The sequence below is a fragment of the Equus quagga genome, chromosome 6 (assembly GCF_021613505.1).
Source record: "Equus quagga isolate Etosha38 chromosome 6, UCLA_HA_Equagga_1.0, whole genome shotgun sequence".
In the NCBI taxonomy this organism is placed as follows: Eukaryota; Metazoa; Chordata; class Mammalia; order Perissodactyla; family Equidae; genus Equus; species Equus quagga.
The window spans coordinates 41,768,524-41,790,952 of NC_060272.1; the positions used below are offsets into that span (position 1 = coordinate 41,768,524).

Consider the following 22,429-nt stretch of genomic DNA (forward strand, 5'->3'; position numbering starts at 1 on the left):
CATTCATTTGGTACATTGTGTTAGGTACTTGAATACTATGACCCAGGAATGTATTCTCATGGAAACAAACAAACAAACAAACAAACAAAACCAGTGTGTCGTTCTGGAAAAAAGCAAAAATAATGTGACAGCGATTTAACATCAATTCCAACTAATGGTGATAATTACACAATCCATGCTCCCCAAAATACAGTCTGTAGGCCTGTTCATGTAATTTGGGTCATCAGCCTCACTTATAATTTAAGAACAGTTAGTGAGGCAGTAGCATCACAGGCATAGACTATTTCCAGTCCACTGGCACTGTAGCTGGGTACAAAAGACTCTGTGGCATTGAGCTAGTGAAGAAACAAAAAAAGGATAACAAGGAAGCAAACATCTACTCCATTGTGAGCTACAGTGAAGAAACTTCAACACCCGAGAAGGAGAAAACACTAGGTAGTAATTTCAAGACTTACAGGAGTTCAGAAAACCACATGTAGAGATTGCTTATCTTGTCATGTAGCAATTAGAGGTAATGAATTTTTTGAAAAAAATGAATGCTATATATGTTTATAAATAACTTGTTTGTCTGTAATGACCATTTTAATTAACAAATAAAGAAATGAAAGCTACTTTGAATTTCATGTATTGACCTGACCATCTTAGGGATTCAAATGGCTCTTGGATAGTCAGTCAGACAATCAGCACGCTTTCAAACAGCATTAGCTCCTAAAATAGTAGTGATGACCACTGATCAAAAATAACTTATATAAATATAAAAATGTCGGTGTCATGTTGACTTTCATCCATGCTCGTTCACCTAGATACCAACTTCAAAAATCTGTTCTTTATATCAGGAAAATATATTTTGCAGTTGTTATTTCCAGTTTACTTTTTGAAATTAATTAGAATATCAACCCCTCACCACCTACAAGCAAGTAGATTTTTAAAAAATCCTTGATTCTTTGTATTATCACAAGCAGAAAAATCTAATGGCAAATGAATACCCTCCATTTGAGGAAAATCTGTGGTATGTCTCCTGGTTCACGACTTTGGCTTTCTTCAACTTTATGCCATAGAAATTGAAGAGCAGTTTGTAATGGGTGGTATATATTTACAGTTCAGGCATGATCGTGTAGCAGTGCCAGGTCTCTGTGTTAAGTTAGTTCTGCATAAGGTGTTTGTAGCATATTCAACTGAGAGGAAAATACATTTTAGTGTCTATAAGAGTAATTACCAAGAATCAATGCTTTCGATTTAGTGAAAAACACTCTGAAAGGGAAAGAAATTTGGTTCAGTGGCATTGCATAAAGGAAGAATGCTCAAGCTATATGTGATCTTAAATCATCTATGTAATCCAAAACACCATTGCATCTTCTCTCATCTATGCCATCTTTTAGTAAAATGAGGCTTGGAGACTATAATTAAGAGCCACATACTATAGTTATGTTAACTAAAATAATGCCACTGTCAACTTGGTAACTCTAAGATAACGAGGTTATGGATAGATAGATGGATACATGTAGATATATATTCCCCAAGTAATAACCTCAAGTAATTTATTTGTTATAAGATGGTTGTGAAATATGCTGTTTGTCGGAATTCCATTTACATTCCCTTCTGACAGGGAGAACATTTTGAGGTATTTCAGCTAGATAAAAAATAGTCTTAGTGATGGATTTTGAACCAAAGCCATACCAATTGTTCTACATGACAACTTAACTTTATAAATCTTGCCAAAGGTTCAGAGATCTCGAAACCTTTGACTGCCATCTAGATTAAAAAGGCAAGGTTCACTCTGCAGTTCACTTCTATTAGAGAGAAACAAACTGACATCCTAAGCAGTATTGATAATATTTGGCAAGGCCGAGCTGTCTTATGCTTTTATTGATGTGGTAGACTGAGGCACAGAGGCCAACTCAAGAACTCACAGCAGGAATAAAGTGTTTTAACACTACTTTACTGCATAAAGTTAAAAAGACACACGGGCCAGCCCAGTGGCGCAGCGGTTAAGTTTGCACGTTCTGCTGCCAGGGCCCAGGGTTCATCGGTTTGGAACCTGGGTGCGGACATGGCACTGTTTGACACACCATGCTGTGGTAGGTATGCCACATATAAAGTAGAGGAAGGTGGGCACGGATGTTAGCTCAGGGCCAGTCTTCCTCAGCAAAAAGAGGAGGATTGGCAGCAGATGTTAGCTCAGGGCTAATCTTCCTCAAAAAAAGAAAAAAGACCCAGAAACTTGAATTTATAAATTTACTAATAATTTTAATTTCCAATGAAGATATACTAGTTTGGTTATTTTATGAAGATCTGTGTATACAGTGTGGTATTTGGTGAGTATAATAAGTACAGCATTTCAAGAATTTTTACTAAAATATTAAAAAAGACAATGGAATACTTCACTCATTCTCACTAGCACTATTTTCATCAAATCACAAGGCTGCTTTGAAGTTTTTTTTCCTGCTTTTTCTCCCAAAATCCCCCCAGTACATAGTTGTATATTTTAGCTGTGGGTCCTTCTAGTTGTGGCATGTGGGCTGCCGCCTCAACGTGGCCTGATCAGTGGTGCCATGTCCACGCCAAGGATCCCAAGCAGCGAAACCCTGGGCCACTGAAGCAGAGCGTGCGAACTTAACCACTCAGCCACAAGACTGGCCTCCTGAATTTTTTAATAATATTTGTTCTGCATTATTATTTTACTAATTGGTTTACATATTACCTATAGTTAATTGGAAGTATTGTTTCCAAACTGATCACACTTGTCTGGATTAGTGGTAGATGACCATACTGGATTTTGAGGTTGTGTTTAGACCACTTAGGCCTTTAAAGCTTGGATTCAATTGGAAGGTTATCTCAAGAGACATTTATTGGTTTTATATCTGGTGATTTCCAAAATAAACAAAAAAAAGCAGAAAACTTTCCTATATGTGTTCTTGTCATTTATGTTACAAGTGCTCTTGCCTGTGGATTCTCTGGTTTCCTGCATAAATTCTTTTGAATCTTCCATAGTTCTCTCTGGATTCCTGGCACGTCGCACACTCCCCTTGCCCCTTCAGGCCTGGGAATGGTAATATTTTCCTAGTTTTTCACGTCCTTGCCTCCCTTACCACTCCATATTCATTCACTTTCCTCAGCCCACACTCCATAAAGAGTCCCTTCATTAAACTCTTTTCAATTAATCCTTTTGAGTGTCATCTCTTACATGCCAGGAATTGAAAGATGCCCAAGCTATGCCAGCTCATGGGGTGGCATACTTTCCCATTGTGATTTGATGGATGTCTCAAAGCCTTCTCTATCTCAAAATTACATTCATCAGCCATCATGCCTCAAGCATTCGTGTATTTGGACTGAAACAGCTCTATAAGGCTCTTATTGAAGTGTAGATATTTTTCTAAAGGATAACCATTAGCATTTTGGTCAATAACATTGTAAGATTAATGAGCTTATCCGTGTAGCCAACCACCAATTATGCCCAAGAGACAGGTCATTTTGATGAGACAGATTGAAGATAATAAAAACATATTTAATTGCAAAGGGACAGCAGATCTAGATAGGAAGCAATGGTGATTAGCCATAACTCCTGCAAAGAAGTTGTTGAAATAACCCAGAGGAAGAAGAAAGACAACCCCTCAGAAGACAAGGTCAAATTTTGCTTACCAAGAATTTTTCTCCTAGATGTGGAGTTAATAGCGGTCCCTTTCCCGTATTTTGTTTTCATATATTCACCAAGATATTTTATTCTAAGAGTAATACTAGTTTTCCTAAAATTTTGCATGTAAATGTCAGCTTAATCTTGAGAAATTTTTAAATATTTTCATTAAATGTTAAAGTACATTGATGTTGCAACAAAATTTGTTGCAACAAATTTTTTTATCTCAGAAAAATGATAAATGATTCATGTCTCATAAAATCAAAATGACAAGTAATGTTTTTGATGATAAATATGGCAACATTATATCTATTGAATAGTTGGGAATTATGATCAACTACCAATAAAATAATGAGATGCTAAAGAGATGTAACTTGTCTTCTATCATCAGAAAATTATACCCTGGTTGGCAATAGTCAGAGCAGAAAATATGGGAGGAACTCTCAGCCAAATTTATATAGATGTTACAAAATTCACATGTAATACTTATTATTTTAAGAGAGAAATTTATCTTTCAAAGACGTATATTAATGAAGTAATTTCTCTGGATTTACAAGGTGCATTCAGAGATAAACATACATCTCGGTCTGGAATGGGTAATCCTGGGCATCACCCTGAGAGGACAAGATATCTCTCCACAATACTCTATTATGTAGGCCATTTTCAATAATTCCCTTAGGAGATTCTTTCAAAATGTAGCATTATATTTCTCATTTTTAAAGTAGTTTTTCTTTATGTATAACTGTGTTTAAGCAATGAATTTCAGCATGATATTCTATATGTAATCTAACGTGGCATGTTAGCCTCTTCTAAAATCACCTTTTTCCCTAAAATTTGTTAAAAGTAATTTCATCCCTAATAGTTGTAGGCCAATATATTTATAGAGAGCCTAAGCTAGCTTAAATTTTTCAATACGTTCCCTATTCAAATTAATTTTTTCTAAATATCATCCAATTTACCAGGACATATCTGTACCATAGGGCTCAATCCGGCACAGTTATCTGGATCTCATTAGCACTCTGCTTCAGAAAAATTGCTAATAATTACTTTGCTGTTTTCAGGCTTTAAAGAATTGTTTTGTTATGTATCCTATGAATCTGGATTTCTGAAGACATCTAAAGAACTCTGTTGGTTAAAAGAATTATGACCTTCTGGCATGATGAAGGAGTTCCCTGGGGTATAGGAAGCAACCTAATTATGTTTCACTTTGGAGCATTCCCACTTGCTTCAACTCCAAAGTAAGGTAGAACATGAGTGCTTTGGAATTCAGCTATTTTGCCTTTATTAATACCCTTCATACATTGCAAATATTGTCTTAGTGAAATTTTATGCTGTGAACTCTTAGCAATGTTTCTTATGTACAAGTAAGAACTATTTGATTATTAACTATTTTCTAAATGTAAATTACTTCTTGCATAATGTTTTACATACAGTGTTAATGTTAGCTCACTGATTTGGGGCTAGCACATAACGTCATTTATTCTTTCCTTTCAGAATAAATCTAGTCATTATCTACAGTGGGCCAGGCCATGGTAACAGATGTCGAGGATGCAGTTATCAAAAAGCAAATTACCTGGCTTTGTGATGATTATATTCTAGTAAGAAAGCTAGATGATTAACAAATAAATATAATGTGACAGGTAGTAATGAGTGCTATCAAGAAAAATACAGCAGAGTAAGGGGATAAAGAATGACTGAGTAGAGGATATTATTTTTTTATAAGGTGGTCAGGAAATGCCTCTATGAAGAATTGAATTTGAGGAGACATCTAAATGAAGTGAGGGAGTAAGTTACTCTAAGGCCAATGAGAAGGAGAGTCCAGGAACAAATAATGGCAAATACAGAGGCCATGAGACCTCATTAATCTTGAGGTATTTGAGCCACAGCAAGAAAGTCACTGTAGCAGAGCAAAGAGAGTTGCGGGGGAGGGGGTGGGGGGAGTGTTGAGATGGGGGATATGAAATCAGAGAGTTGGGGAGGAACCAGATCATGTGAGACTCTCTGGGCCAAGGAGAGGACTGTGGCTTTTACTCTGTGATTGGAAGCAGAGAAGTGAGGTGGTCTGCTTTAAATATCGTGTTAGGCTGCATAGCCTCCAAACTTACCCACATTCCAGTCCCCAGAACATGGGACTGTGTTGTCTTACATGGCAAAAGGGACTTTGCAGATGCGATTAAATTAAGGCTTTTGATATGAGGAGAATCTCCTGGATTATCCATGTGGGCACAGTGTAATCAGAATGGTGCTTAGAAGCAGGAGGAGTTAGAGGAGGTGACATGATAAAGGAAGTGGAGATTGGAGTGATGTGGTTTGAAGATGCAGGAAGGACCCCGAAGCCAAGGAACACAGATGTCTTCTAGAAGCTCAGAAAAGGAAAAGGGATGGATTTTCCCCTCAGAGTTTCCAGAAGGAATCATACCTGTCCATACCTTCACTTTGGCCTAGTGAAACTGATTTCAGACTTTTGACCTCCAGAACTGTTAAGAGAATAAATTTATGTTGTTTTAAGCTACTAAGTTTCTGATAATTTGTTTCAGCAGCAATAGGAAACTAATGTAAGTATTTTAGTTATATAGTTAGAACTATATATATACATATTTGCCTCTAGTTAGCAATTGGAGAATAAAATATCAAAAGAGTGGAAGAAAGGAGTCTTGTTAGGAAATAGTAGCTTGGGCTGATGGGTTTGCAAAAGAAGAGATAGGCTAAAGAACTTGCTGATTGACTGTGTGAAGAGGAAAAGATAGATATATTAGTTTTTTGTTGCTGAGTAATAAATTAGCACAACTTAGTTTATAGCAAAACAAATGTATTATCTCAATTTCCATCTATTCGTTACCGCCCATGTCCAAGTGTGCTGGGCATGCCTAGGGGCTCACAAGGCAGAATCAAGGTGTCAGCTGCTCTGAGGCTCTGAGGAAGAGTCTATTTCCAGCTCATTCAGGTTGTTGGCAGCATCCAGTTCCTTGTGGTTGTAGGACGGAGATCCCTGTAGCCCTGCTGGCTGTGTTGTTCTCAGCCATTAGAGGCTGTTCAAGGATCGTTTCCATGTGGTCCTTTCCATCTCCAAAGCAAGCCCACTGCATCCTTCTTGTGCTTTGAATCTGAGCTCTTTTCTGCTATCAGCTGGAGAAAGCTCCCTGCTTTTCAAGGGCTCACATGATTATATTATACCCACCCAATAATCTCTTTTTTGATTAACTAAAAGTCAACTTTATTAGTACAAGAGTAACTTTATTACATCTGCAAAACCCCTTTTGCATTTGTGTTCGTCAGTCTGGGCTTCTATAGCAGAATACCATAGGCTGGGTGGCTAAAATAACAAACATTTAATTTCTTTCTCAGAGTTCTGGAGGCCGAGAGGTCCAAGATTAGGGTGCAGGCAAAAGTGGTGTCTCATGAGAGCCTTTTTCCTGGTTTTCAGACGGCCACCTTCTTACTATATCTTCATATAGGAGAGAGAGACAGAGCTAGCTTTCTAGTGTCTTCTTATAAGGTCTATTCGCTAAACCCATCATGAGGACTCCACCCTCAGGACCTCAACTAAAGATAATTATGTCCCAAAGGCCCCATCTCCAAATACCACCCCATTGTGAAGTAGATTTCAACTTATGAATTTGGGGGAGGGGGCAGAAATATTCAGTCCATGGCAGCCATATAATTTAACACAATCACTTGTGCGATATCTTATCATATTCATGGCCCCAAAGATTAAATTGGGAAATATTTAGGGGAAGGACATTTTAGATTTCTGCCTAACAGGTGCCAAGGCTGACTCCTTTTTATTTATTTTTTCTTTCTGAATTGAGCAAGCAGGTGATCTGTGTGCCATATACAAGAGTGGTAAATACAGGGAGAGTAGCAAGTTTGAAGAAAGGAAAAGTAAGGCAAGAATTATGTAAGTTGGAAATGCCAATTAGGTATCCAAATGATGCCAAGGAGCTGGCAGTCAGATAGACTGACATGACTTCTCAGGAGAGATATGGGGCTGGAAATATAAATTGGAGAATCACCAGCATATATATGATATGTAAGGCCACCTAATTATTCAAGCCCATTAGATGGAGTGAGAATAACAAGCACTGAGCATTCCAACATTTAGGGGTCTGGAAAAGGTTGTGGTGCCATAAGAAGAAACTGAAACAGAGACGCCCGTGGTGGACGGGAGAAATCAGGAGAATGAGGCAGCACCGCTTAACTTGTTAGAATTGAAAACTCTTGGTCTCCACCCCAAACCTACAATATCAGAAGTTCTGGATGGGGTCAAGCAATTTATGTGTAAAAAGCCCTCCAGCTAACTCTGATCTCATGCAAAAGTTAGAGAACTTTCTTTGTTTAGACCACTGGGAAAGGACATAATGGGGATAGTTAAATCCTCAATGTCCTTGCTTCTCAAAATGGGGTCCTTGAACATAGCAGCACAGAATTTGAGATATTGTTAGAATAAAGGGACTCAGGACCCATTCCAGCTTTACTGGATCAGAATCTGCATTTTAACGACTTCCTCAGATGGTTCATATGCACATTAACATTTGAAAAGCACTGATCTGTGCTATGTATTAATTCAAAGTGGTGCTAAAACAATCCTGGTGTAAGCATACATACACGCACGCCCTACAGATCCCATGCACCATAATTGATGTTTTATTTCCTTTAAAACATAACCTTTAACGTCTTTTTAAATATGTAAATTGTCTTTAGATCCTTAATAACTTAACAAAGTATTTCCCCCAAATTTCCCATCTGGGAGAAGTCTCTATGCTCTGTGAAGACTGTGAGAAGTAGAATTTCTAGCCCAGAAACGAGGAGGGGAATGAGGCTGCAGTTATGTGTTGGTGGTGGTGTCAAGTCAGTTCCAACTCCTAGCGATCCTGTGTACAGCAGGCAGAATTTTTGCACTAACCTCTCACCTCCGGGGCTGTATCAGAGTATGTGCCACTGCTCTTCACAGGGTTTTCATGGCCAATTTTTTCCGAAATAGGTGGCCAAGTCCTTCTTCCTGGTCTGTCTTAGTCTGGAAGCTCTGCTGAAACCTGTCCACCACGGGTGACCCTGCTGGTATTTGAAATACCAATGGCATAGCTTTCAGCATTACAGCAACATGCAGCCACCACAGTATGAAAATTCAGACTTTGTGATGTGGTTCCCTTACTTGGAAATGAATGCGGGCCACGTTGGGGGGAACACCAAATCTTATCCACTAGACCACCAGGGCTGGCAGTGATAAGTGCCCCAGGTGAAAACTATCAGAGAGCACTGGGCAAACGAAAATTAACTCTATCAGTTTTTTCCCCATTCTAATTAAATTTACCAGAAATACGGGGAACGGTGGAAATTGCTCGAAGGCTAATTACTTCACAATATTGTGTACTACTGGCCTGGTTTCAGACAAACTTCTGAGAGTTTTTTAAGGGGACGTAAAATTATATAATTTGCTTCTTCATTTTTAACTTAAGATTGCAGCCTGAAACTAATCTGTAAAGAATTGCTTCATTTCTTACCACCTTAGATTTACTCTTTAAAACTTGTAGCACACCAAGTAAGATTTACCATTTTTTTAAAAGATACTATACAAATTGCAAGAAATGGAGAATAATTTAGAAAATACCAGTCCATGAATGAGTTTTTAAAATGAAAGACATCAAATATGATTAAAAGAAATCGTGAACTTTAGAGGGAAGTAAATTTGATCTGCGACAATGTAAATAAGGTGTTTCGCATCAAGCAATTGGATCAAAATTTGAAAGTAATTTAAATAATCAATGAAAGTCTATCCCATTAGATTATTGTCATTCAATTGATTGCGACGTCAAATACTAACGGTGAATAAATAAAATTATCAAAGATAATTTTCTTTTCAGCAATTAGCTTTAGCAGATGAGAAAAGGCAGTTGATATTCATCGCACAGAGAAGAAAGCTAAAGATTTATAAGGAAGTGCTCTCCATTCTCTGTGAACTCTAAAGTCTGTTCAAATAGCAATGTCCTCTCCGGCGGAGAGTCTGCCGCTTGGGCTAGCCATGTGTTATTGTATTTGGACTGTCTCCATCTGCAAATGTTGACTTTTCATCTGTGACCAAGGAAAAAGATCTGTGAGGAACGTGTAAAACATTTAATCCTTGTTTACTTGTTAACCAAAGGTTTTGTCAAATCCTGCTAGTGTGGGTTTTTGCATTTGCCTCTCAAGGTGACTGTAGATACATGCAGAAAGCTGTGTTTAAATCTGAGCTATAAGCTAAAACTCTGATTAAACCATTAGATTTTTACTTAGAATTAGAAATATAAATATTTGTTCTAAATATAGTTTCACGTTCCAAAATATAAGTGTGACCTTAGTAATAGAGGAATCTAAAGGAACAATCGATTCATAATTTCTTTGCCCTGTCTTGGGTTTCTCATTAGTAAAATGAAATCTGAAAAGTTTGATTGTCTATGACAAACCACAGTGATATTTAATGAAAGAATAAAAGAATGATAGAGATTGTACATCAAAATCTAGCCTTTTACTCTCAATTTATAGATGAGAAACTGGCAACAAGAGTATTTAAAATTACTTTCATAAAGTCCGCACTAATTCATTGTTTTACTGGGACTTCAATTCATTTCTCTGTTTATCCTCCCTATAACGATCGTGTCACTTGAGATTTCTGGACTAGTTCTGATTGTAGATATTCTATGCAACAGGCTCTTGAACCTAACATGAGATCAAACAAAAATTATTGAATGAATGAATGAATGAATAAAAAACGTTTTTCCGAGGGCCAGCCCAGTGGCATAGAGGTTGGGTTTGTGCACTCTGCTTCAGAGGCCCAAAGTTTGTGGGTTCAGATCTTGGGCACAGACTTACACACTGCTCATCAAGCCATACTGTGCTGGAATCCCACATACAAAATGGAGGAAGATTGGCACAAATGTTAGCTCAGTGACAATCTTCCTCAAGCAAAAAGAGGGAGATTGGCAACAGATGTTAGCTCAGGGCCAATCTTCCTCACCAAAAAACAAAAACAAAAACAAAAAACACAACCAATGTTTTTCCCATGAGTATACATACTCAAATTTGCCAGATCTGTTTAGATTGTCCACATAACTATGCTATACTATTTCATATATAAATATGAATAACAATTGCAATGAAATTTATACCCTTTGATTTTTTCCTGTATGATAAGAGCGAAGTAATAACTGATATTTATTCCCATGTAACACTGATTTAAAAATATCAGTTGGGCATAGTATAGTGTGATGTGACAAAGAAATAATGTATCAAAAGGGAATGTGGACAGTGCTGAAAAATTTCCTCTGTTTATCATGCCAACGCTCATATTTGAAATTAATTTTTCCATATTTAGATTGCAAGTAAATTGATTGATCTGATGTGTAATAGCAATTATTTAATCAATATAGAAAATGATGGAATAGTGGCTATTAGGGGTGACTATCAAGTGAATTTGCCTGACATCTTTTCAGGTTCCTCCACATTTATATAAACATTTAGCTTTAGCTTCTGTTCCAGGTAAACAACAAAAAGATACAATGTTGTTATGCTGTTATATTTGTCTCAAAAAAAACAAAAAAGAACAAAAATAAATTGAGGGTGATAATAAGCTAGTAAAAATATTAAATTTTTCTGTATTGGTCACCTAGAGATACTAAAATTGACTTAAAATGTAGTGAGTGCAAATCTTCGCTTCTCTAAATTTTATTATAGAAAAGATTGATCAAGGCCAGTTGCAAGTATGAAAACTAAGATTTCCTCAATGTGTTAATAATAGCAAGTGCAAAGCAAAACATAGGATAAAGGCCTACATAACATGGAAATTTCTTTAAAACAAGTAAAGAAATTTCATTACTGGGCCTAAATATCAGGGAAACTGCTTCATCAAATCCACATCAGTGGATGCATCTTTCACTTTAACGTGTTTAGTGATTCACAATTCTTTGCATACTACGCTCCTGCTAGGGTAAAATCTTGGGGAAATACAGCAAAATGGAACTTAAGAGCAATCGTTTTGTGTAAAAATAGTGATATATGTTCTTTCCACAAAAAGGCCATTATAACATGACAATTTGATGTATTTCGCATGGAAGAGGTACTTTTCTATAATAAAAATTGAACAAAACAAAAAATTGAGTGAGATGTGCTGAGTTTGATCCAACGTGATATAAAAATGACTTAGCTATTTTACAATTCAATTTTGGCACTCTCTTTAGTCTTATTTTACTCAACAGTAAAAATTCTAAGGAAAATTCCTTCACATAAAAGGCTAAACCTTTATACAGTGTGAAACATCTCTGGATTTTAAAAAAATATATCAGTTTCCAGCTCTGGAATTAAAGGACTTCAATTCATCAGGTTGAAAAGCTGGTGGTCAACAGGCCAGAAGGTACATGTTAATGACAGCAGTGAGTTAATCAGTGAAGTATCAGATCTGCTTCCAGGTACAATAAAATGAGATCAAGGCCCATTCATGTATCCTACCATTTAAGTATAGTTGGAGATCCATTAACCTGGATAGTTTCACATTTTAAAGCTGCGTCTTTAAAAGTCAGCAATTCAAGCAGCTCTCTGACAGCTATTGATGCATAAACCACAGAAAAAGTATTTTGTTTGGTTTTGAGTGAGAAGGTGAGTTATACAAAGATGGAGAGGGAAATACATTGAGGCCTGATATAAATATTAATGGAGACAACTTACAAGGAGCTTTCTGTTATGTGCTTTTGTTTTTGCTTTCAACACTTAAATGCAGAGACAGATGGCTTGTACAATTTACCGGCACCTGTGTCTTTCTACATTCAAAAACCAAGAACGATAACTAAACATGTAGATTGTGGATTGTGAAAGGAACAAATCATTTAGGTTTTTTAAAAAAAAATCAATAAATCTTTTGGTGTTAGAAAAATCATGATGGGGAATTTTAATTACTTCATTTTTATTTATTTTTATTTTACTATTATTATTTTTTTTGGTGAGGAAGATTGGCCCTGAGCTAACATCTGTTGCCAGTCTTTTGCTTTTTGCTTGAGGAAGATTGTCACTGAACTAACATCTGTGCCAGTCTTCCTCCATTTTGTATGTGGGATGCCTCCACAGCATGGCTTGATGAGTGATGTGCAGGTCCATGCCTGGGATCCAAACCCACAGACCCTGGGCCACTGAAGTGGAGTACACGAACTTAACCACTATGCAACCAGGCCAGCCCCTTAATTACTTTATTTTTAAGAGAAAGGTCTAATGCTGATATTATAGAAAGTATTTATAAGAAGTTTGGAATCCTGATCTGAATTCTAAATAGATATTGTGTGATAGAGCACAAATAGAACATTACAAGATGTATGAAAAAATTGAAGAAACAGGAAACACACACGCATGCAGACACACACACACACGCATATAAAATCTCAAGGAATTTATTAAGAATCCAGCACAATATCTTATTCATGAGATACATGTTAGTTATTCAATAAATACCTGTTGAAAAAATGGATGTATTAAAAGTAAATATTCATCAATTAAGATAATTACTTAGTGATAACATTAAAAAATAATTGTATCAAAGATAAAGGGTAATATTTTAGTGCATAAACTTTTTGTAGTATTACCAAAAATTGCCTGATATTTTAATTGCTATACATTTGATGGATAATCATAGATTATTTTCAATCATATTTTAGAAAATGACAATATTCAATATCATTTATTTTAAAGAATGTTTTTCTCTTTTTTAAAAGCATAAAAATAATTCAGTCAGTGGTTCTAAAATTGAGGAAAATGAATTAGAAGCTATTCAATGTCTAGCATGTTTCAGATTATGAACTTTTAAAGGACAGGGACTGTATTAGGAGACCAGTGGAATGACTGTGTTCCTTTTAATAATCCATCATCAAATTAAAAAATTTGGGGGTTGGCCTCGTGGCCAAGTGGTTAAGTTCGCGCCATCTGCTTCGGCGGCCCAGGCTTTCGCTGGTTTGGATCCTGAGCATGGACATGGCACCACTCATCAGGCCATGTTGAGGCGGTGTCCCACATGCCACAACTAGACGGACCCACAACTAAAAAATATCCAACTATGTACTGGGGGGATTCGGGGAGAAAAAGCAGGAAAAAAAAAAGAAGATTGGCAACAGTTGTTAGCTCAGGTGCCAATCTGTAAAAAAAAAGACTCTGGCCTTCAGAAGGGGTGGAGCTGGTAAGGACTCCTCTCAGAGTGGTGCCTGAAAGAATCTATTTCTAAAAAAAAAAGCAAAATTTTTTTTCTTCTTACCAGTTCATGACAGATTTTATGGAAGAAAACTTAGAAGCATTGTTATTTCCCAAAATAAAACACATTGTGGTTTTTTTTTTCTTTTAATATCAGGGCAACTATCAGGAATTATATGTAGGCCCAAATAAAAAAAGTAAAATTTTCCCTAGTTAATGTCATGTCCCAAAATAAAAATTTACCAAAGCATAAAGCAAAGCATATTTTCCAATAATACAGCTCACCTATCTCAAGGACATAAGCAAATTGGTGTAATATAACTTAATTTTTTTTTTGTTTTAATGCTGTCTTGATGCAGTTCTGAGACCCTGGCTAGAGCTGGTCAGTTCCCTTTGTTGAGTAAGTCCACACCCCCTACTTCCCTCTGGAAGTTCTCAACTCCTGGGTCACTATGTACCTGCCATAGTTGCCCAGCGGTCAGGATTACCAGATGATTTGAGACAAACCCCTACGCCCTGAAGCCTGAGAAATTACTCACATCAGTCAATCCACAGAGACCTCTGGAAACCTAGTTAACCCCACCCTGTCTGCCATACATAAGCTGTCCCCAACAGTCCAGTTTGCTGTTACTCTGTTCTTGGTACAATCTGCTATGTGGTCCTTCCTGGTGGGCTTTTCTCCTTGGGAGCTCTAAGTAACTGAAACGTCTGGCTTTCATCTGAGTATCACTGTTTTGTGTTCCACGTTTTTGTAAGTCTTTAAATCTTATACGACAATCAGCTACCTAAAAGACTTACCTAAAAATCTACAAAACTTCTGTAAACTTGTAGACTTTATCAAAGCCTTTAAATTTATTTACAAGAATAAATCATAGGGAGTACAGTTCTCAAAGAGCAATTAATATTATTTAATGAGCAGAAACTCATTTTTTTTGCAAGTTAAAGATATTGTATGGTACACACAAATTTTAACTGTAAATGTTTTCAATTGTCAATGATAAAATGGTAGAAATTACATAGTTTGGAACAAAGCCCGCATTATCTTGTAAAGCAACAGGTCTCTCTAAATCAGTTGACTGCCTCCTATTTCTTCCCAATGAAACCTTTCTCTTCCCTCTCAGTTCACTGCTTTTAAGGCAATTATTTATTTCCCAGGATAGAACAAGAGCTCCATGAAGTAGTGTTGACATCTGTTTTATTCACTGCTATATTCCTGGTGCCTGTCACAGTGCTAGCACATAGTACATGCTCAGTAAATATTTGTGGACTAAATAAATGTTATCTGTTCTGAAAAAAAGTATATACTCTATTTTTTAAAATATTTCACTCAATGCTGAAAACTTAGGGTCCACATATACTTATAAACACACACACATTGTTCTCAATCCTTGAGTAATATTCCTTATTCTCAGTCCTTGGGTAATAAGATGGCAATGTATGTTGGATAAGGTTATCTTAAAAATAATTGTGTATACTCTTCTATTTTTGATGTACTCAATAAAAACCTAATTCTATTGATATTTCTGAAGTAGCTGATAATTTATTTTTTTCTTTTGGAGATATTAACAAGAAAGGAAAATATTAATCGTGCTGGGAAAGGAAAGATTAAGGGTTGGTTTATAGGGCTCAAGAAATATTACATATCAAATTGATGATTATTTTATCTCCAGTGGTGTCTAGAGAGGAGTGAATATGTTTAACAGAGAAGTTACTTCATTTATTAACTGTCACAAAATATTGCTAGGCAAAAAGATTTATTGTTGCAGAAGCTTTTGGTGTGATGTTTGTGCAATCAGCATCTTCTAATATAATTACTTCAGGTCTACCTTTAAGCAGAGGATATCTTTAACAATTTCCCAAAACATTTCAACCTCATGAAATTTTATTTAACAATTAACATTGTTCATAGATCCTCCCTATTGCTTAGCACTATAAGGAATCAGAAGACTGATAAGTCATTTTTTTAAATCAATGGATTTCAAATCTAGTTGGGAGAAAACAAAAATAAAAACATATACTCATGAGTATACAGAACCTGCCCAAAAAGACAAAAATGGCTTCAAGGTAAGAGTTGAGGGAACTCCAATAGGAAATGTGTTATTCATCGATAAGGGGAGATCTGTGGAAATCTCGAAGCTGCATATGAGACATGAATTGGTTCTGTTATGGAAAGTTATGGAAAAGTTGACCCTTGAAAGACCCAGTAGTTAAATGAAAAAGGGCCAGGTAAAAAGCATCTTCTGAGTCTCTGATGCTGGTGTAGAGAGCATGGATTGGTTTGAGCCAGTTGTATTTGCTTTGTGGATACAGAGTCACCGAGCACATCAAAGTGAACCCAAAATGGAGAAATTCGTTTGAACTTTTAAAGTGTGGGCAGAATTCAGAGGGCAAAGAAAGGTTCATAGAGAAGTTTAAATTAAATATCCTAGGAAGTAAGTAATCATTGGAGCTTTATGAGAGAAATAGTTTTAAGTAATGAATTGTGTTTAAACAAAATAAACATGTTTGCTTTTGAGGGGATGGGAATATGGATTGGATGGGAAGGACTTTTAAGGTTATTCTGCAGAGCAGATTTTAGATTTCAAAAATGACTAAAATTTGAGTTTGTCTGAAAGAGTACATTTTAGCTACGTTTTTTCATGTCCACTGTCCATTCTGATGTAGCCTGTGTTTTGTCGTCTCAGGTATTTGTCATCAACTGTTGCCTGTCTCAGCAGGCATTTTTATCACATGTAAGAAATATCTAGAATGTTATTTGGAAAAACAGATAAAATACCCCACAATTATTGGGCACTTATAAGTGTTAGTAGTACTAACTTGGATTTTAGCAAAGACCTACATTCCAATTGTATAGTTATTTTAGTTGTTGACTAGGCAAGCTTGCAGGTATGTTTTCTTCTACATTTTTATTCCGATGACTCTCTGCTTTTGAAAATGCTTTATGCTTCAGGCATTCTTGCCTATCCACTTAACCTCATTCATAAAATCAATTCCTAATTTCCAAGCTATCACTTATGGCTTGACTGTTTAATCAAGGGGAAAAAACACAACTTTTTTCTTTACCATTTGGCAGTAGTTGTTTTTCAGTAAAGGGCTGATTTCCTACACAATCAGAAAAGAGTTTGCTTTTGAAGTCATAGTTAAAATGTATGTTCTCAATTGCCTGCTGGCAAAAAAATAAAATAAAATTGAAACATCTATGGTGACTCTTTTCCCCCAAATATTAGACTCCATGTGATCCAATTTGCAACTTAGCTATAGTTTTATACCCTTAGAAATCTAGAAAATAGATTAAGCTCGGAAAGAACCAAAATGCTGTCTTTGGATGCAAATGGCTTCTTTATTTATTTGGACTTCAGAATGCTTGCAGCAGATCAGATGTGCCTTTGGTAGCATACTTTATTTAAAATATTCTTTAAAATGATTAATTTTTAAAATGTTGCGAAATTATTTTTATGTGATTTCATATATAAAAAAAGTATTTATAGGAAAACATGACATTTTACATAACTATTTAGAATATTTATTTTTTAATTTTTTTGCTGAGGAAGATTAGCCCTGAGCTAACGTCTGTGCCAGTCTTCCCCTACTTTATATGTGGATTATAGCCACAGCATGGCTGATGAGTAGTATAGGTCCGCACCCAGGATCTAAACCCGTGAACCTGGGCTGCCATGGGGCCAGCCTCTAGAGTTTTTATTTTTAATGATATTATATTTTAACTAGTACTTTTGCATATTTTTTCATAGAATTGTAACATTTACATATTCTTCAACATTGCACATAAATCTTTTCTATTTCTCATAATTTCTCATAAATATGAACTTTTCATTGAGAATTAGGACATAAATCAGTAATAATACATATGGCATGGAAAGAGTTGATCAGAAATAATATATCATAGATATATCTGTTTATCCATGTTTGTCTTTTTCTCTCTGTCTATCTATCATCTGTCTATTACCTATCTCTATTTTTCTGTGTGTTTATGTTTCTGGATGTAAAGGAAGGCATAAAGAGGAAAAGAGATAAATGTTACCCCCAGAACAAGGAATTTGATTTCTTCTGTGTTAGTCTTAAACGGATGGGCAATAATATCTTTGAATTTCTTAATAAAGTTTTCATGAGAAAATGAGATCACCAATGAACTTTTTCTCAAAGAAGATAATTGTAAATAAAAATTCTAACCCCTTTCCTTTATTTTCTGTCTCTTGTCCTCTGCAGATGGGCCTCTGGGACCCCGAGGGTTAGCTGAAGCTACAGAAATGTGCACTCAAGAGTGCTTGGTTTTGGGTCATTCTGATAATTGCTGGATGCCACCTGGCTTGGGTCCATATCAACACCCTAAATCTCCTCTCTCAACCTTTGCACCCCAGAAAGAATGGGTCAAGAAGGACAAGCTTGTGAATGGGCACACCCTGACCAGAGCCTGGAAAGAAGACAGCAACAGGAACCAGTTCAATGACCGTAAGCAGTATGGCTCCAATGAAGACCATTTCAACAATGGCAGCCACATGACAGACATTCCTCTGGCAAATCTGAAGTCTTATAAGCAAGCAGGAGGTGCTATTGAGAGTCCTAAGGAACACCAACTCTAAAAATAAAGGCTATATGGGACCTAATAACTTTAATCTAAATAGACATGCTAATACCGTGTGTGTCAGAGCTTTATGTATTCAGTAGATCTCTACAACTATGCCCCTTATAGCAGGGAAATCCATAACTTTGTGTTAGCACCATGGAGGAGTCAATGTTTCACGACATAAGAGAGAAAATAGTTCTACTAGCCATGTGTTTACTAGAATTGATTAAACTCTCTAGAGATCTCGCCATTGTGCAAATATCCTTTTTTTTTTTTTTTAAATTGCATTTTATTTTGACCCTGGACTGCTGCTACAAACAATAGAATATGCATTTGGAGAGTAAGAAAGTTCCATGGATTAGAGTGACTGACAAACATATCCAGTTAGAAAATTGTGCTCTTTTTGTCATTGATTTGTGCTGGGACTGCTATACTTGACATTATACTTCAAAAAAAACTTAAAAAGATAAGCATTAAACCTATTGTGCTGTTAACAACGTTAGTGGACACTTGTAAGTCAATCAGTGTTAAAGTATTTGTAAATAGAAGCAAGTTATTATTAACAACTTTTGTGTACTTATAACATTCACCTAAAAACTGTTGTAGCATAATTCTGTGTTTTATGGTTGCTTCCTTCCTTTTTTGTTTTTGTCTCTTTGTCGTTATTTTTGTTGTTTCTTTCAGTGAGGTGTTTCTGTGTTAGTAGTCTGTCTTGACACACATTGTTCAACGGATCTCAAACACTTGTGTTTAAAAAAGGTTCTGGAATCTTGCTTCTTTTATGATAGCTTATCATGCTGGAATTATGTAAAAAATAAACATAAAAAACAAAAACTTTATATAAAAAGAAGGACTCCTGCAAAAGCTTGGAAATTCAGAACCTATTTTCTTGACATCCTTATTTTCAGAGTAGGCAAAAGCAAAATCACTTAATTAGTAGCATTAAGTGAGAGAGTAATGGGAAAGTGTTATCCTTCAGAAAGTGATATAATATTCTGTACTTGTCACTCATGCAAAACTAATGTATCAAAATTAGCATATCTTGAAGAAAAATTACTATTCAAAACTAGTTTCAATTGGGCAAATGTGTGTCTACAACTTTGTTGAAATGGCAGAGTTTGTGTTGATCCTCATATACAATAATGTTGTTGTAACACAAGTGTTAGACCATAGCCACAAAATATTTAATGTGTTGTGCCTTCATGATGTAACAGAACATTCTCCAGGTAGGCTAGTTGGGGGAAATAAAAGGGATAAATCTCTAATTATTGCTGTTTAACTGTTTGTTATCATAGTTGGTCAATGCCTGGCAGGTACCAGCATCTCGTCACTTAGGTCAAACCAGCAGAGTGATGACTAATGTTTAATAAGATCTCAGTTGCACGTGCAAACAAATCCAAATTCGAACATTCTTAGGAGGTTTTTGTTAAGGCATGACAGATGATTTAAACAAATAAATAGCATGCAACAAAATGTCTTTATTGAGAGAAGTGAAAGTTATCTTAATGCCACGGTTCAACATCAGTTTAAAAGTTAAAAAAAATAAAATAAAAAATAAAAAAAAAGGTTTGCTAATCTGATAGTTAATTTGTTCTTACCAAAAATAAAATTACTTTGTAAATAGCAATTCACATTTTTCCACAGTATAATGGAAAATAATGGGTAGGGGTGCATTGCTTATTGCAGTACATTTTTGTCGGTTTGTGAGGGGTGTTTGATGACTTTGACAGAATAAATATCTAAACAATTACCCTTGTTACTGCTTTGCCAGTTCTACGTTATTTACAATTATTCAGCTCTTGCAATAAATGTTCTGAATTCCTGATTGTAGTGTGTTAATTCTTGGTCAACATCCCAAGTGATCATTTCTACTCTAATTGTTGGATAAATATTTGTTGATAAAATTTAACTTTTAATTGGAAATCAAGGAAGATTTGCTAGGGGTTTAATACCTATGTTCTGAAAATATGGTTCCAAGTTAGAATTAAATTCCCCTAATGGTCTATGAAATCATTTTCTAGGGAAATTCACGGAGAAAGTTGGTTCACTTTCTAGTCAATATTCGTGCAAGTTTCATCAAAGGGAAACCAGAAACAGGACAGGTAGCACTGGTTGGTTAGTGAGGTTATCTTCTTGACTCTTAGTCTCTTTACTAAGATTTCATGAAATAAACTCTCAGATATTTCATTTTTAGCCACGGCAGAAGAAGACTATTCTGGGATTAAAGTCTTGAAACAAGGGCCAAAACTTCACCTAAGTTTCTTTTGGATTAGAAAAATACTTACAGAAAGCTGTCAAGGATAATATAAGACACACTCACACATACGCCATGTGTTTATATTCACCATAGAGCAACTGGATCAGTGTTCACTCATGTGAGAGTTTTAGCGTAAATAAGTAGGCTTGACTCTTCCTCTAGAGCTTTTTGAACAGCTGGGAAATAAGACTTGAGAGAAAGAGACATGGAAGTGAAGATATTTGCTTGGACCAGGGGCTGTATGTGAAACCCCTGCCCTTCACTTCTGAATAAGCCGCGAGTCTGAGGCACATGGATAGCACCTCCCTCCTTTATAGGCGCAGAGCCTGAAAACAGGCCACTCCCAATGAATGAATGAATGAATCCTGAAAACAAGCCACTCTGTAAAAAAAAGGAAGAATCCATGCCTTCAGAGTCCCTTTCTCCATTTTTCTACCAATCGGATAGGTTATTCCCCTCTGCCCTGAAGAATAAAGGATGAGAGAAACTAAAATAATTTCTCTCACACTTTTTTCTTTTCATAAAGAGTGGAATAGAAATGCCTTCCTCTCTATGAACAAATCATAAGTTTGGAAAAGAAATTCTTCATCTCCACCATATTTCTTCTGATAAATACAATAATATCTACTTTTATCAAGGCTTTTAGTTATATGCTTTGTGAAATTTTAAGATCAATAATATCATAAACCAAACTGAAGTATTAACTCATCAAGTAAATAAACTAATACATTCGTAATGACTATCCCTTAAATATTATCCACGTTGTTTTATTGTGTAGACATTGAATGTTATGAATCATCATTTACCTGGAAATCAAAGCATTTTCATTTCCTAGGAATGCACAACTATATGAAATATATGAAAATAATGACTTTTAGTTTGCTTATCAAATATTACAATGCTGTGTACTAACACATTTTCTAAGGTAGGTATAGAAATACATTTTATGAAGCTGAGTAAGACCTATTTGAATGAGCATTTTTACACAAACTGACATAAAATATGTATTTAAATAATGGTCATTCACTAATAGGTAACAGAACAGTCATTTTGCTGCGCTTATGCTGTTCAGCAAATCCCAGTCAGCAAAGAGTAGTGTCCCCTCCTCCCCATTATTCCACTGCTAAAGCTAGAAATGAAGCTGAGCCCAGAAGCCATTCTAGTATTTACTAAACTCTCTTGGATAGAAGCCAGGAATGGCTAATTATTAGTAGTAAGGAGTTTTGGCAGCCAAGGATGAAAAAGATGCCTTGTTGGTTTCAGTTCTAATGTGGATGGCAGGGTGCTACTTTGTAAGAGGACAAACCAAACTGTGAAAAGGAGTGATGCTGTGAGTCTAAAAATGCTTCATTGTTCTCCTTTGTTTTAGATAGAGCTGATCTTCTCTCTCTAAAGGAAGCTCCTTCATTGGTTCTTTTGAAAGAGATTGCTTTGGAATTCTCACACTGTTCTTAAAGGCACAGTGATCACATAATGAATTCTCTGTATACTATTCTTCCCCTTCCACAACTACCAATTTAAATTTTAGTAGATATCAACCAGGCTTTTCATGTTAAAAAATGTAAAGTTATTCTCTTAGTACTAAAATATCTTTATAAGGTATGCACTATTAAAACATGACTATCATAATGATATTTCATTCACATTTAATTCACTCAAAGTATAAATTAATGGCTATTCCAAAGGTACCAATTTGCAGTTATCTTGATGCCATCATGATCTACTTTAAAATATTAAATAAGGACTATATTTTCTACTTCTA

At 35.8% G+C, this 22,429-nt stretch overlaps 1 protein-coding gene across 1 annotated transcript in view; it reads left to right on the top strand.

Annotated features, from left to right (window-relative positions):
• PCDH9 (protocadherin 9) overlaps positions 1-18,426 on the top strand; it is an 870,094-nt gene extending 851,668 nt beyond the window's left edge. Inside the window, exon 5 of the mRNA XM_046663770.1 lies at positions 18,053-18,426. Coding sequence (XP_046519726.1) covers positions 18,053-18,426 — 374 coding nt within the window. The remainder of the gene's footprint in view (positions 1-18,052) is intronic.
• The last annotated feature ends 4,003 nt before the right edge of the window (positions 18,427-22,429 follow it).